General features: G+C 40.4%; 2 protein-coding genes across 7 annotated transcripts in view; both read right to left on the reverse strand.

Moving 5' to 3' along the window:
• Positions 1-1707: 1707 nt before the first annotated feature.
• Magohb (mago homolog B, exon junction complex subunit) lies at positions 1708-10263 on the reverse strand. Of its 6 annotated transcripts, none has more exons than XM_041641503.1 (6): positions 9905-10215; positions 9204-9272; positions 6360-6418; positions 5352-5462; positions 2973-3055; positions 1708-2048 (listed from the first exon to the last, which is right to left on the reverse strand). In XM_041641503.1, the coding sequence occupies exons 3-6, from the start codon at positions 6372-6374 to the stop codon at positions 1949-1951; spliced, it is 309 nt and encodes a 102-aa protein (XP_041497437.1). In that variant the 5' UTR covers positions 6375-6418; positions 9204-9272; positions 9905-10215; the 3' UTR covers positions 1708-1948. The 6 variants fall into 6 exon arrangements, with proteins under 6 accessions (XP_041497437.1, XP_041497427.1, XP_041497452.1 ...); XM_041641493.1 differs by having other exon boundaries at positions 9208-9272; positions 9905-10214; XM_041641518.1 differs by lacking the exons at positions 9204-9272; positions 9905-10215 and adding an exon at positions 10244-10263.
• Styk1 (serine/threonine/tyrosine kinase 1) overlaps positions 6359-14436 on the reverse strand; it is a 51331-nt gene continuing 43253 nt past the window's right edge. The window contains exon 12 of the transcript XR_005973377.1: positions 6359-6418. The gene's annotated coding sequence lies outside the window, so the exon portion shown is untranslated. The remainder of the gene's footprint in view (positions 6419-14436) is intronic.

Genomic DNA, 14436 nt, shown 5'->3' on the forward strand with positions numbered 1-14436 from the left:
TGTGAAGCCACAACTCCCTGTCCTAGAATGCTGAGACAGATACAATCCTAGTCACACAACCAAACCCTCTAGTGGAACCCTCAGACCTCAGTAGCATCATCATTTCACAGCTACAAGCTGGTCTTCCTGCCCCAGGCTGAGTTGAGGGACACCTGCAGTGGCCACCAGACCACAGGAAAGGATGGGGTGACTCACAGTCTTTGCCAGGAGGACTGGCTGGATCTGGCCAGTTTCACACCTCTTGGTACTTAAGTTGGAACTTCACAACACTGAAATATGGTAAACTTCACAGTTCTTAAAACCAAGAAGAGCTCTATTTTAAGATTTCCTGTGCCCTAAACCACCCATATGCCCTAGCATTTACAGTCACATCTGTTCTACAACTCCGCATTATTGTGCCTGCTCGTATAGTCCTTGCTGGGCCACAAGCACTGAGAGTGGAGAAATGAGGAAGATGCCTCCGGAACTTGGCAAGAGTGAAAAAAGGGGCCCCAAGAAGGGTTTCGGGTGGGTATTTGGGCTCTGTGTCACTCAGGGATAAAACCCACTTAAAGGTCATAAGAAAAACAGGGGCTGAAGAAATGGCTCAGTGGCTAAGCGCACTGGCTGTTCTTGCAGAGGATCTGAGTTTGGATCCAAGCACCCACATAAGAGAATTACAGCCCTAAAGGGGACCCAAAACCCTCTTCTGGCCTCTGCAGGTACCAGCATGTGTTAGGGTACACAAGCACACATGCAGGCAACCATTCATGCAAGCAAACAAGAAATTTAAAAGAGAAACCAGATAAGTACCAATCCACAACATCTTACTTCTTCAGTCCATGTTCTCCACATTAATTCAGAGAACTGAGGCCATGTACACACTGAAGACCGATCAGGCCCGCAACTCCACTGCTCATCATCGGGAAGGTTGGGAGTTCAGCTCATCTCCCCTAAAGCATTTTCTTTAGAGATACAGTTTCATGTAGCCTAAGCTAGTCTAAAACCGACTATATTGCCAAGACAGGCACTGAACTCCTGACCCTTCGGCATCTTTTTTCTAGCACTGGGATTATGCTCTAGACACCATAGTGGAACACACCTTTAGTCCTCAAACTCAGGAGGCAGAGGCAGGCAGTTCTCTGGGAGTTTGAGACCATCCAGAAGGAAGAAGAGGAGGAGGACACCAGCAGCCGTGCTAGCAAAGATAATGAGAGATGAATAGTAGTTCAAAGGACCTGGGAAACGTGAATGACCTGTTTCCAGTAAGAGTCTAACAATAGGCATGCATACCATAAATGGTTAAAACAAAATTTCATGTAACTTTGTAAAGCTTCAACTCAGCTCCCACGTATGTGTGCACATACACAGGAATAAGAGCAAAATAAGATAAGCCAAATGTGGAGTACTGACTATGCTCTTTCAAACATGGAGGATTGAATATGCTCTTTCAACAACTTCAGGAAAGGATCCCAAGAAGCCTTGAGATAATGTAAAAAAACAAAATCTCAAACCTCTGAAAACAAACTCTGTAAGTGTCACAAAGGTAAGTCCTATGAAGTACAGAGGCAGAAAAGTGATTCTATAGCGCCTTCAATAACTGGAACTTGGCTGTGGACTTCAGATGAGCAACCTCTGCTCTAGGCTCTTCCAACCATACCACCAGAACAACTTACCATCCTTAAAGCAAGACACTGATTCAGTCAAAACAAAACAAAACTCCACATCCAGGCTTTAGTACATTTTATTAGAGCAAAATTTCAACAAAAAGGGGCTTTTATTTACAGAATCAAATGCATATAGGGACTGTCTAGCCCACATGGACCCAAGAGAGGAAAACCATTAAACCTGTCTTTTTTTTCACATATTGAGTTTATATACAAAAGTTTCACATTCATAAAAATCCCAAAATTATCAATAAAAAAACCTTCCTTTAATTAAATATATAAATAACCTCCAAAGTATTAAATTAAATTGGTTTAATCTTGAAATGCAGTCCAATGAGACTGAACACTAAACATTTCAAGTCCTGCACCAAATAGTAAAATACACGGAGTCCTTCGGGATCCCTAAAATTAAAAAATAAATAAAGTTACCTTTTGTTTTCTATAAAACATAATCTTATAAATTCCTGAAACAAAACAAACCACTTGTAACAATTAAGCTTATGAAGTTCAGGAGGAAGGAACACTTGCTGACAGCCGAAGTGAACGAACAGAACGACTAGCGCTTCTCTCTTCCCGTAGGGAGGAGTGCAGTTCAGGAGCACTCACTGCTCTCCAGAGAGAAGCACATCCACTTACACACCAACCTCCTCCCCAACTGTAGGAATCTATTTACAGGTTTAAACAGACAGTTGTTCTTCATGAACGGTATCCAGTTACTATAGTGCGCTCATCTTTCCCCTTCTTCAATACTTATTTGAAGCACCTATTATGTGCTGGGCACGCTTCTAACTCTGAAGACAAAACAAGGTTCTCATGCAGTTCACTAAAGTTATGATCTAGGGCAACATAAGCAATGAAAGCAATACAGGGAAATTTTCAGGGAGAAAACCATGAAGAAGTGACATGATTCAGGCCAGCAAAGCTTAAACGTACGCTGGAAAGAACCTACAGACACAGAGCTGGCTCACACACACACACACCAACTGTTCATTCAAGGGCTAAACTCAAGGGAAAGTAAGATATAATATGGGCTCAATGAAGATGAGCAATCCAAAATTTTCTTCCTTTACATTTCATGACATTACAACCAGGAATTTTAATACAAAATGACCTACAAATATCGGGCATTATTATGCACACTGCTGAACTAGGTACTTAGTGAAATAATGCTGTTAACACCTCTGGCAGCCAGATAACAAGTGTTTAATTACTTAGATGTCCCAGTGGCATCTGAATATTAAATTGTCTTAGCTTGTAGACCATAATACTAACATGAGCCTCACTAGTGAGTTTCATCAGCTCAACCAAACACTTTAATATACTTACTTTGATTGATTTACATCAATAAGAGAACCTATTTTTGATGTGGTAAAAGAAATGTGTTCATCCCCAATTACAATTTCAAGTTCCTGGAAACAAAACACAGCAGAGAAATAGCATCAGTTAAAAAAAAAAAAAAAAGTAAAAAAGTCTACCCCATATATAGTACTCATGCTACAAAGAAGTGCAAACTTTCTAGAACTTAATGGAGGGGAAAGAAATTTAATCTCTACCAAGCATTGTGGCACAAGTTCATAATCCCAGCACCCAGAAGGCCAGGTAGGAGGACTGTCTCAAATCGAAGGCCAGTCTGATCAACACAAAAAGCCAAAAGAAATTTAATCTGCTAGACTGAATTCTCTTAATATAACCTCATCAATCGCACATTGAATACTGGCCTCAATTTCAGTGTCAAGCCAGAACTGCTTCCCAGAGCCATTAAAAAGAAAAGCCTCAGACAAACTGACACAGACGTGTTTCTTATGATGTCGGTAAACATGAGAGCTGTACCTTTAAAGCATGTGTTACAGAAATGATTATATAAATACAAACCCATTTAAAGTATCACAAAATGCATTTTCCCTTTCGGTAAGTTTCTACAAATATATGACATTCACAACAGCTACCCTTTTGGCCACTACCATATATCAGGCCCAACTGCTGGAACTTTACAGACTCTCTATGCCGACTCTCTATGCAGTCTCTAAGACATCTTTGCAAGGGAAAAGACTTCATTAGCCCTTTTTACAAATGTACAATCCTAAACTCATAAAGCACAGAACAGACAATGATATCAATAACCAGGGCTAATGTACCGTAACAGTAATGTTCCCACAGAGACTAATACTCTCTGAAATTCACTGAAAACTAGAACTTATAAAACAATACAATGTGATGTGGTTGCTTCAGTGCCATTCTCATCATACAAGTTTTCTCTGGACTACTTACCCAGAACCTAAAGCTAATGAAGGAGCTGCATGTTTAAAGTGTTCTTACACTGAATTATGAACCAGATCCTAATAGAGACAGTCCTAGCTACTTAATCAAAAGGCCTAACTATGCACTTCATGAGAATTAGCTAAGAAGATTCTCTAATAATTACAAAATTTTTGGTTATCCAATAGCAGTTTTTGGAGCAGCCCCACTACCCCCTCATGAGAACGCATCACCAGTGCACAGATAAGAGCACAGGCTCAGGTGAAAAATGTTTTTATATCTAATAAGACTGTCTCCATATCTGCAGTCATTTTTCTAGAACTGATAGTTCAGAAATGTCAAACAAGTCAAAAATAAATAGAAAATATTGGTATTTACAGATGTATATTACTAAACCACCCTCTAAAAGAATTATATCAGCTTAGAAACAGTCAATCTACATGTCATATCCTCACTATAGAAGCAGGCTTAATTTTAAAATATCTTACTGTTTTGTGGACACAGATACCCAGTGACTACCATGCTAACAGTGGTATTACTATGCCTCCAGTTCCCACAGGACACAGACCACCGTTTCCCTGCAGCATACTCTACACCAGGCTCTTGTCACAGGCAGTTAAGTGACTGCTACTTTCAGCATGTGTTATACCGCTCTACATTTTCCTCTCGTCAAAGAAAGTGTGATATAAAGTTTAGTCCTCAGGAACACACAAAAATGAAATTACATGTTTCTTTCTCCCGGGTCTGGTATTTCCCTTCTCCAAGAGTTGAAAATACCCAATTCAGAAGCCAAACTATCTTTATACAGAGTGAAATTGGACCTGCAGAGTTCTTTGGGACCACTTTGAGAAACACCAAGTATTCTGAAGGGAATATTTTAGGCAAATCCATTTGAACAGCAACAACAACAACAAATCAACCAAGACTTTTTCTGGACATTCAAATATATAAATTCTGAAAGGTAAAAAATTGGAAAGAGTGAACTGCTACACTCAGTGATAAGAACTAACTCTCAAATTTAGCTATCAAAGTTGTACTTATTTACAATGTTGAAATTACAAAATTAGAAATAATTAATGATAACAGCTAATCTACAATAAATAATTTAAAACAGTGCCAAATACCCTAACTTTGGCTGGACAGACAAAAGAGAAGAAGTAGAAAACTGTCCAGTTTAGAGCTATGTCCTAACTCCTCTATGAGTTGGAGGTAGCAAAGGAAATGAAGCTAAGTAAGAGCTGGAAGGTGTAACTTGAATGATTAATTGCTTGCTTAGCAAGTATGAATATTGAGTTCAATTCCTAGTACCACAAAAAATTAATTAAAAAGAAAATGATGTTATATAATCAAAGTTTCGATAAGAAACCACCCTGAATGTATGACATAAGATCGTCATTATATTATCATATAATCTCTGACTATCCACTAAAAGAATTGCTTGGCACAAACCTGCCGGCCAACCCTGTCAGGGGGCGGCCACAAAGCATCGTCCTCTTTTGTAATTTCACTGTCGTCAATAATTCTCTTCAGTTCTTCCATTACACTCTTGTGAACATAGGCCTGAAAACCAATTACAAACAAATCTTATAACGCCCATCTGTCTTCCCAGTCCAGCAAGACATAATAAAAGCAAGCTACAAATCCTAAATATTCAAACAGAATAGGAGCAAAAAACTGAATTTGATTCCAAAGCTGCAGAATTAAAATTTATCCTCACAATATTTTTTCTAGTCTGTTGCCCTCTAACAGACATCCTTCCCTGCTTCTTACCCTAGCTTCTTACCTGTAGTCCGCCTGAGTATCAGGGACACCCCGGTTGCTTACAGTCAATGGAGCAACGGAAGAGCTACAGAGTGAGGACACAACACAAGCACACAGGAGCTGGCACACTAAGCCCAGTCCACGCTTCTAAACCTTTTGTTTAAAAAATAACACTTCACAAAATGAGTTAAATGATATGGGGCTATAAATATCCAGATTGACTCTTTTGTTTAAAGAAATACTAAAATAAGAACCACCATGGCTCAGTGGATAAAGGCAGCCAAGACTAAAGACCTGAGTTTCAATCCCTAGAACGCATATGGTAGGAGAAAGCCAAGTCCTACCAATTGTTCTTTGATTTCCACACATGCATGCTATGTTACATGTATACCTAATGTGTGAGCATACATGTACACATACAAATATATACATGTTAAAATCCTTTTTTAAAAATGGTATCATCATATGTAATTACGAGAAACCTTTCAATCTATAAATTGGTTTCTTCATTGAAACAGAGCCTTTGAATAACTTTGTCAATAAAGACAAGATAAATGAACAAAATGTAAAACATTAGACATTTGAAAAGAACTTAGCGAGAGGCTAAGGACAGCCAGGGCTACAAAGTGAGACCCTGACCCCGCCCCCCCAAAAAAAGAAAAGAAAAAAGGACGAAAAAGAGATAGAAGAACTCACCTCTTTTCTGATCATCACATCGTTTTTATAGTTGCTGTTGTTGGCATATCTAAGCTTTCCTGTGTACAAAGAAAGAAAGAACACCATGAACAATTTTAAGGGTAAAGACAATTTCATATTCACACTTTTATTAGCATCGTCCTCATGTAAGATCAATGTTAAACACTCAATAAATATGAAAGTGAGCTAGCAAAGTTCAAAATGTTCCATACCTTCAACATACAATGGGTCAGGTTTGTTAAGGCCTATTTCTCTCCCTCCTCTCTCTCTCTCTCTCTCTCCCCCTCTCTCTCTCTCCCTCTCTCTCTCTCTCTCTCTCTCTCTCTCTCGCTCTCTCTCTATTGCTCTCTCTCTCTGACACAAGATCTCACTGTGTAGCCAGGTTGGTGGCCTTGCACACAAAGTGATCTAGCAACCTGCCTGTGTCCTAAGTGCTGGGATTAACATTGCACACAACAAACAGGTTTATGTTCTTAATCTAGCCCCTGAACTAAATGTGAAGTTCAAGTGTCATGTGCTGGTACTAAATGCAGTACTCACAGCATTTCCTCTGATCTCTTTAAGGAATTCTAGCAGCAGGTTTCACTTTCTCACCTACTCACAGGAGATAAAAATCAAGAGAAGCAACTCGCTCAGGGCCACACAGGTCTCAAGCGGTATCCTTTGCATCAACCTTTTCTCTATTATTCCAAAATGTTCTCTTAATGGTTTTCCTTCAAATTGGTATACATACTTAAGATAATGAAATTCTTAAAAAAAATCTAATTAGGAAGTGTACAAAGTGTGTAAACTCTCAGTTTGTTGGAGGACTATTTCAATCCATCTGTCATGACCTCTGAAGCCCCAATGTGTGCTTCCCTGCATGGCTCGTCAGCCACGTGCTCAGATACAGCTATGGTGTCCTCATCCGCTAAAATGATAGGTTACTAGACTGGGAGTACCCACCAGAAACTGTAAATTCTGTGAGTCATCATTTCTCCTGTAAGTAGAATGATTCGGTGGCAAAGGTGCATGAGAATTAATCTAAACATAATAGTTTTCCCTGATAGTGTTGTTCTTAATTTATGTAACTCAAGGTGATAAGGATAAGCTGTACGACATTCATGGGCAAGGAAACTGAGAACAGAATTACAAACAAAATAAATAAAAAATCAAATTAAGTAAAAAATACAAAACCAAAAAACCACTGCAACAACCACATGAAACAGTAAGTTTGCTCCAAACAACATTTGGAAAACAAGAATAAAGGTGCCTAGAAATTTAATGTCCAAAACATGCATACAACACTTACTTAAAGTCTATACAGTCATATGCTTAGTTAAATGTCTGTGTCTCAAGTTCCACCTTTAGCTTTGGCACTTAAGTATTGCCCAGTCCATAATGTGCATTCAAAAATAAAAATCCTTGGGGCAGGAAAACAGAGCTGTCCAAAGACAGAATTGCCTTACACTACACAGGAGGGAGTTTTTCTCTCCCCCAGAAGATAAGAAAGTTTTTCTTTCTTATCTCAAGTGTCTCATCACCTAGAGAAAGACTTTTTTGGTTTTGGTGGTTTTGTTTTGTTTTGGCTTGGTTTACTTTTTGTTTTTTGGGTGTGTACTGTTTAGTTTTTAAAGGCAGTGTTTCTCTGTGTAGCCCTGGCTGTACTGGAACTCACTATGTATGTAGATCAGGATGGCCTGGAACTCATAGAGCTCTACCTGCTTCTGCCTCTCAAATACTGGGATTAAAAGCGTAAGGCGCCATCACACCTGGCTTAGGGGAAGTTTTTTTTTTTCTTTGTTTAAGGTCTGATCATTTATTTATTACTCTTAAAGACTTACTCTTTCCTGGACTCAGACTTAAGAGTAGAAGCCCTCAGCAAGGGCAGTCTACATCTCTTGGAAAATCTATTCCTGGTGGTCTTTGTTTCATTTTGTTTTGTTTTGGCTTCCTTCATTGTCTAGGACAAAAGTTTAGCATATTCTGCAGCCTCTTATTTTTCTTAGTGTTGTTTCTCCAGAGTAATAAGTCAAAGTTGGGAATCGTAGGTATTTTGGTCTGGGACTTCTCTGTTTAAGAGCTTTCTGACAACATACTAGTAGAAATCTTCTTTAGAGAGTTTGAAAAGCTTTAGGATTCTGCAGGCTGTTAGTCCAGGACTATTCTTGTTTTTAAAAAACAATAACCAATTTGCAGACACTCAGATTGGCATCCACAATGTATCTAGAACAGACGTATGCTTCCTCTCTCCAGTTCTCCTTGGTCTATAGCAAGTACACTCCTTATTCAACAGCAGGCGTACTCTGAAATGGGTCAAGAAGCCTTGTTGCAATCAGGGTTCCCTGCCCTGTGGGAAGTCCAAGGACCACCCACCTAAAAAAAAAAAGAAAAGAAAAAAGAAGAAGCCTTGTTGCATGGGAAAACTATTAGGAATATTTTCCTAAAACGAGCTCTCTGCCCACGCAAAATCCCAATCAAGCCAAATCAAAACAAGCCAAATTAAGCAATATCCAGGTTTAATGTGAGTTCTGCACTCTTGGGTGGCCCCGAGGGGCCCGCAAAGCGACCACCCCCCCCCCCAGGAGGAAGGAAGAGACCACGTGTTCCTCTTTTGGGAGTTCATTTAAATACTCTGTGGGAGTGGCCTGCTGGGATTTGGAGTCCAGACCTAAGTAACTCTCAGGCCTGGGGGCTGGGATAGATGTGGAGCTGGGGCCTATGCTCCCAACTTAACAAAAACCTTATTTGTCGTCCCCATCAATGATTGGGATCATACAATCCCTCCACTCTTCACCCAGAGCACCAGCAGCTCCTTCTGTGGTCTTTGCTTCTCTTAGAAAGTCCAGCGCTTGTGTTCATTACCCACTTCAATGTGTTCTGACAGCCAGTGGCTGGTAAGGAGATATTCAGCTTCTTAACAGGGCTGACCACCTAGGAGGTAATATGAAAAGGGATTCCAGCTTTCGCTGACTGCCTGACCTCTGACCATCATCCATCCATGTATATTGACATGGACGGTGAAGAATTATATTTTAATACCTAACACCCATCACAGTCCTGTTTAGACGGGGGGGTTCCTCCCCTACAAAGCAGCCTTAACACATAGAGTATAGAGTGAGTCGGTCAAAGGGTCACCAAAGATTTCAAGCACCTGCTCAAATATCACTTGGTAATTCTGTAAACACTGCCAAGGCACAGACTCTCCATTCCAGGTTTCTCCGATTTCTCTACGTCCAACTTTTCTGATGGTAGCAGGATACACCCTTTTGGGTAACTTTACAGCAATTTTTCTCTCACAAAAGCACGCAAGCTCTTCCTAAATTGGAAGGAATCCCTTCAAGCCCTCCTGGGAGGCTGGGGCGTGGTGACACTCCTGTCACCCCAGCATCCAGGAAGCTGAAGCAAGAGGATCGTGAGTTCGAGGTCAGCCTGGACTAAACAACAAGACCCCGACTCAAAACTAAACAAGCAAATTGAAATAAACAAGAAAAGAAAAAGGAAAATAAATTAGAAATCCATCCCCTGGGCGGCTGGCCCTCCCTCGCGGCCCCGCCCCCGCTCACCGTCCGGCCGAAACTCGAACTCCAGAAACTCGTGCCCAAACTTGCCCTTGTGCCCAACGTAGTAGCGCAGGTAGAAATCACTACCCATAGACATTTTCGCCCTCGGTAAAGCCCGCTGCGCGGCCGGGAAAGAGCCGCCGGCGCGGGGCAGTGACGTCAGCGGCGCGGACGAAAAGCGTCAGGCGGGGGCGCTTTCGCGGTGGAGGAGGTCTACCGGGAAGCTGCAGGTCGGCAGGAGACTTTGAGGACTAGAGGTTCGCGCCGGAGCGGCTTCCTAAGATCCCAAGCACAATGTTTGTTTCGTTTTTGTCGAGGATTTTTATATGCTTTGCTTTTTACCTTCAATTCTTTGACGATTTCTTACACGTATAAGGTGGATTTTCCACCTCCTTAGCCTCTCTCATCCCTTGTGCTGAACCGCTCTTCCCATCACGTCCTCCTTACGTGCATCTGGGTTGGGGGACGGACTCGCCGAGTTTAATAAGGTTTGCCTGCGTGAGCACGGTGGCGGATAAAGCCCCGGATGTCATTATGGAATTCTTATTGTTTTGATTTAGCCTCTTACTCTACCTCTCCCCCATCTACTGGCTCCAGTCCCTCTGCCGACAGTATTCTGTCCGCTTTCCTGTTAAACGTTTTCCGTTTTCCTCAGTCCTCCATTTCTTTAACCAACCCCCAGTCTCCTTTCTGGTTTAATAAGCTACTTCATGGTTATCCCTCACTTACTATAATAATTTTTAGATTCACCCCTTTTCCTGAAAATTAATTTTATCTTGGTAATGAACAATAGCGTTCTCTCTCTCAATCTCTCTCTCTCTCTCTCTCTCTCTCTCTCTCTCTCTCTCTCTCTCTCTGTGTGTGTGTGTGTGTCGGGTTTGGAAGGAACATTTATAAACCACTTTTACTTTCTGGTTGCCCTGTGGTGTAGGTGTGGCTTTTTCCTGGGTCTTGAACTGAGGTTTACAAGCTGTACTTTCTGTGGGTATCTCTGATCTTGAAGCACATTGTAAAGTGGGGTGTGGCTCTACTTCCTGTACCTGGTGAGGTGAGTGAAAATACATTCCAGTGGCAACCAGAATATAATCCTCCTGAGTCCTAACAGAAGCCTTTGGACAAGGCTTAACAGTTATCTAGTAGCCAACAGCCTAGACTAAGACTAAGAAAGCAAACAAAGAAATAATAAAATTTTTAAAAAAGAAAGCAAGATAGAATGGATCGCTCTGATGAGAAGTTTGATGTTCAAATAGCACTTGAAACTGAAAAATCCCAAACAGCAATTGCAGAACAGTTTTTCGTAGCAGAACTTGTGAGTCGCTTCATTCCATAAGGATTAATAGTAGCCTGGGTGCCTGGGGTGCTAAGCCACAATTCCCAACAGTTTAAATCAGAAGGAGCACTCTGGTGTGGGATGGTATTGAAGAGCACAAAAGGACAGTGAACTTACACATAGTCCACTTTTCAAATCCTAGTCACCTCTCTATTACCAACACTGAGTAATCCTGTCAGATGACTGATAGCCTTCTGTGGTAATCCTAAGAAGGTACAATCTCCAGACCGTCACCACTTAATTATATCTCCACCTGTGTGATCATTAACTAACTAGAAACACAGTAATCAACTTTGCCAAACACAGACCTGAGAAAGTTAAATGACATGTATATGATGTGCTTGGAAGCCTGTACTGCCTGAGTTTTAACAAGTATTTTCTTTGTGCCAGAAGAGATGGGCATTAGTCATAAAACAATAGAGCAGCCTGTATCTTCAGAAAAAAAGAGAATGCAAACATGTAAACCAAACACCAGTACAGGGAAGCAATTAGTATTACATATAGTATATACACAGAAAAGCATCCATGTACAAAAAAAAAAAAAGCCACAAGTGCTTTTACTGTAGGTGGAGTTAGAAATTTATAAAAAGGAGAAGTATTAAAAAGGACTTATAAAGGGTGTGTTATTTGAATTGGCATTTTGATAAGCAAATTCCATGAATGTCCTACAGTACAGACCAGCATTTCAGGCAATGAATGACCCAAAGTAAGGCAAGGCAGTGTGAACGTGTGTATTTGGAGAAAGCCAAAAAACACAATTTCTACACTTGAAATCAATAAGTAACTAGAAGGTAGGGTTTGAGAACGTGGAGTGATTTTCAAGGCAAGTTGGTAAGAGTTCTCTTTGGTTATTCCTTTTGTTTGTTTGTTTGTTTGTTTTGTTTTTTTCTGAGAGGCAAGGTTTCTTTGTGTAGTCCTGGCTGTCCGGGAACTCATTTTGTAGACAGACCAGACTGGCCTCGAACTCACAAGATCCAGCTGCCTCTGCCTCCTAAGTGAGGGGACTAAAGGCGTGCGCCACCACCGCCCAGCCTCTGTGGCCATCTTAGTTATGTAGTTGTCACAGAATTTACTCCCTCTCGCAGTAGGGTGGTAGGCTGCTATTTAGGAACACATTAGAAATATGCATCACCACACCTTACCACTAGGATTGCTCACCAGGCCAGTTTGCCCAGGTTTGAGGAGTTTTCTAGGATGTGAAACTTTAAGTTTTAAAACCTAGAAGGGCCCAAATTATTACAAAAATAATTTACAGAAACTTAAGTACAGTGTTTTATAGTATCTGTGAAGATGTCAGTTATAATCGTTTTCACGGAATTCTATAGAAGGCCTTCTTCAGTGACCTTAGGTTTTATAGATCCCTACGTGTTTTTAAGATAAAATAAAAAACTGTATTTACCAAACTCTTCACATTGTAAATCAAGAAAATACCACAGTAAGACGCTTTACACTGTGTTCAGTATTAAAAAGTAGCAGAGGAGTGTTTTGTACTCCCACATGGAAAACACCAGGGATGTGGGAAAGTGTTGAGTTTACCGAGCTCTTAAGTGTAGCTAGTGAGACTGGGGAAATCGAACTCTTAATTTTAATTAACTTACATTGACATTTAAATATCTCACATGGCTAGTGTTTCTCATGTTATAGTAATGTAAGAATTTCAGGCCAGGCTGTGGTGGCGCACGCCTTTAATCCTAGCACTAGGGAGGCAGAGGCAGGTGGATCTCTGTGAATTTGAAGCCAACCTGTTCTACAGAGCTAGTTCCATGACAGTCTGGGAAATCCTGTCTCAGAAAACAAAAATAAATAAACAATAAAGAGTTTTAGATATCCCTAATCAGACGGGAAGTGGTGAAAATGCACTGTGAACATTTTTCTTTCTCAGTTACTGTAGGTTCTATTTGGGGTGTAATTACATTGTCACAGTTGCCTTGTGAAAATGAATGTTTTCATCACTTAGGTGAAACGAAAGGACTGTTTCTGCCTTTCCCAACACTGTGGTCAGCTTCACAACGCCTTGTGAAATCATATTGAAGTAGGAAGCGAACATTCCCAACTGCAATGGAAAGTGAGGCTTGGTGGCTTAATGTATATCTGTTCATAACTATTTTCCACTCAAGTGTTTTTCCAGCCATGTGGTTCTTTCATTTCTGGTTCTCTTTTGATTTTTATTGAGGCCTTAATCTCACCTATGTCACCTATTCTGGCCATAACCTCCTAACCAAGTGTTGGTATTTCGCGTGTGCACCACACACCTGCCATTTTTAGGTCTGATTCTTTCTTAGAACTGTTAATATCTTAAATTCTCTGCTGGGATTTTTTTTTCTGTGTATAGAAGTCTCTTCTTTTGAGTCCTTTTTTTAATGTCTCCTCTGCCCTTCTATATCTTTTCTATTGAAAGTGACCAAATCATTCCCTCTTACAATTTTCGGAAACACTCTCAAACTGCATCAAAGCTTATATTTTCATTTCGGATCAGTAATTTTCATTATTTGTAGAATCGAATGTCAGAGCTGTCTCCTTCAGTACAATGAATCTGTACAGCAAGATTCGTATGAAGTCTAATGCCACACACTAAATTTGGTACATTTTAAGAAGGAAAAGCCAAAGTGTGGTGATGTATTTCTGTCCATATCCACCTGTTTACCTTTGTCTTTTATTCCATCTTGGGTTTCCCTGTGGAGTTTAGCCATGACTTTTGCCACTTGATAGCAGTGCTTCTCAAATAAATCCCCATCATGCTGAAAATCCAACCACTCTTATACCATTGGTTATCAGGTAGGATAATTGATCACCATCACATGATAGACTGAATTGAATTATTAGGTTTGGAACAGCTGGGAGGCAAATTCTTGCTGAATGTTTATACCATAGGAAGATATGTCCTTGTGATTGTTTTAATATAAAGATAAAGAGCTGATAGCCAGGCAGGGAGAATAGGTGAAATTTACAGGCAAAGGGATGAAGTGGGAATGAATTTAGGCATGCAAAGGAGATGCAAGGAGACATAGAAGATACAGAATGATTGGTACGTGACAGAACATGGATTAATAAAAATAGGTTTTTAAAGCTCTTATAAGCTAGTTAAAAACAAGCCTGAGCTTGGGCCAAGCTTTATAATGAATAAGTCTTTGTGCCATTATTTGGGAGCTGGCAGGACAGAGAAAGATGCAGTACAGCAAACATAACAATATTATATAATTTAAGC

The sequence above is a fragment of the Microtus oregoni genome, unplaced genomic scaffold (genome assembly GCF_018167655.1).
Source record: "Microtus oregoni isolate MIOR12 unplaced genomic scaffold, Mior012 000002F_ref0000024, whole genome shotgun sequence".
Lineage (NCBI taxonomy): Eukaryota > Metazoa > Chordata > Mammalia > Rodentia > Cricetidae > Microtus > Microtus oregoni.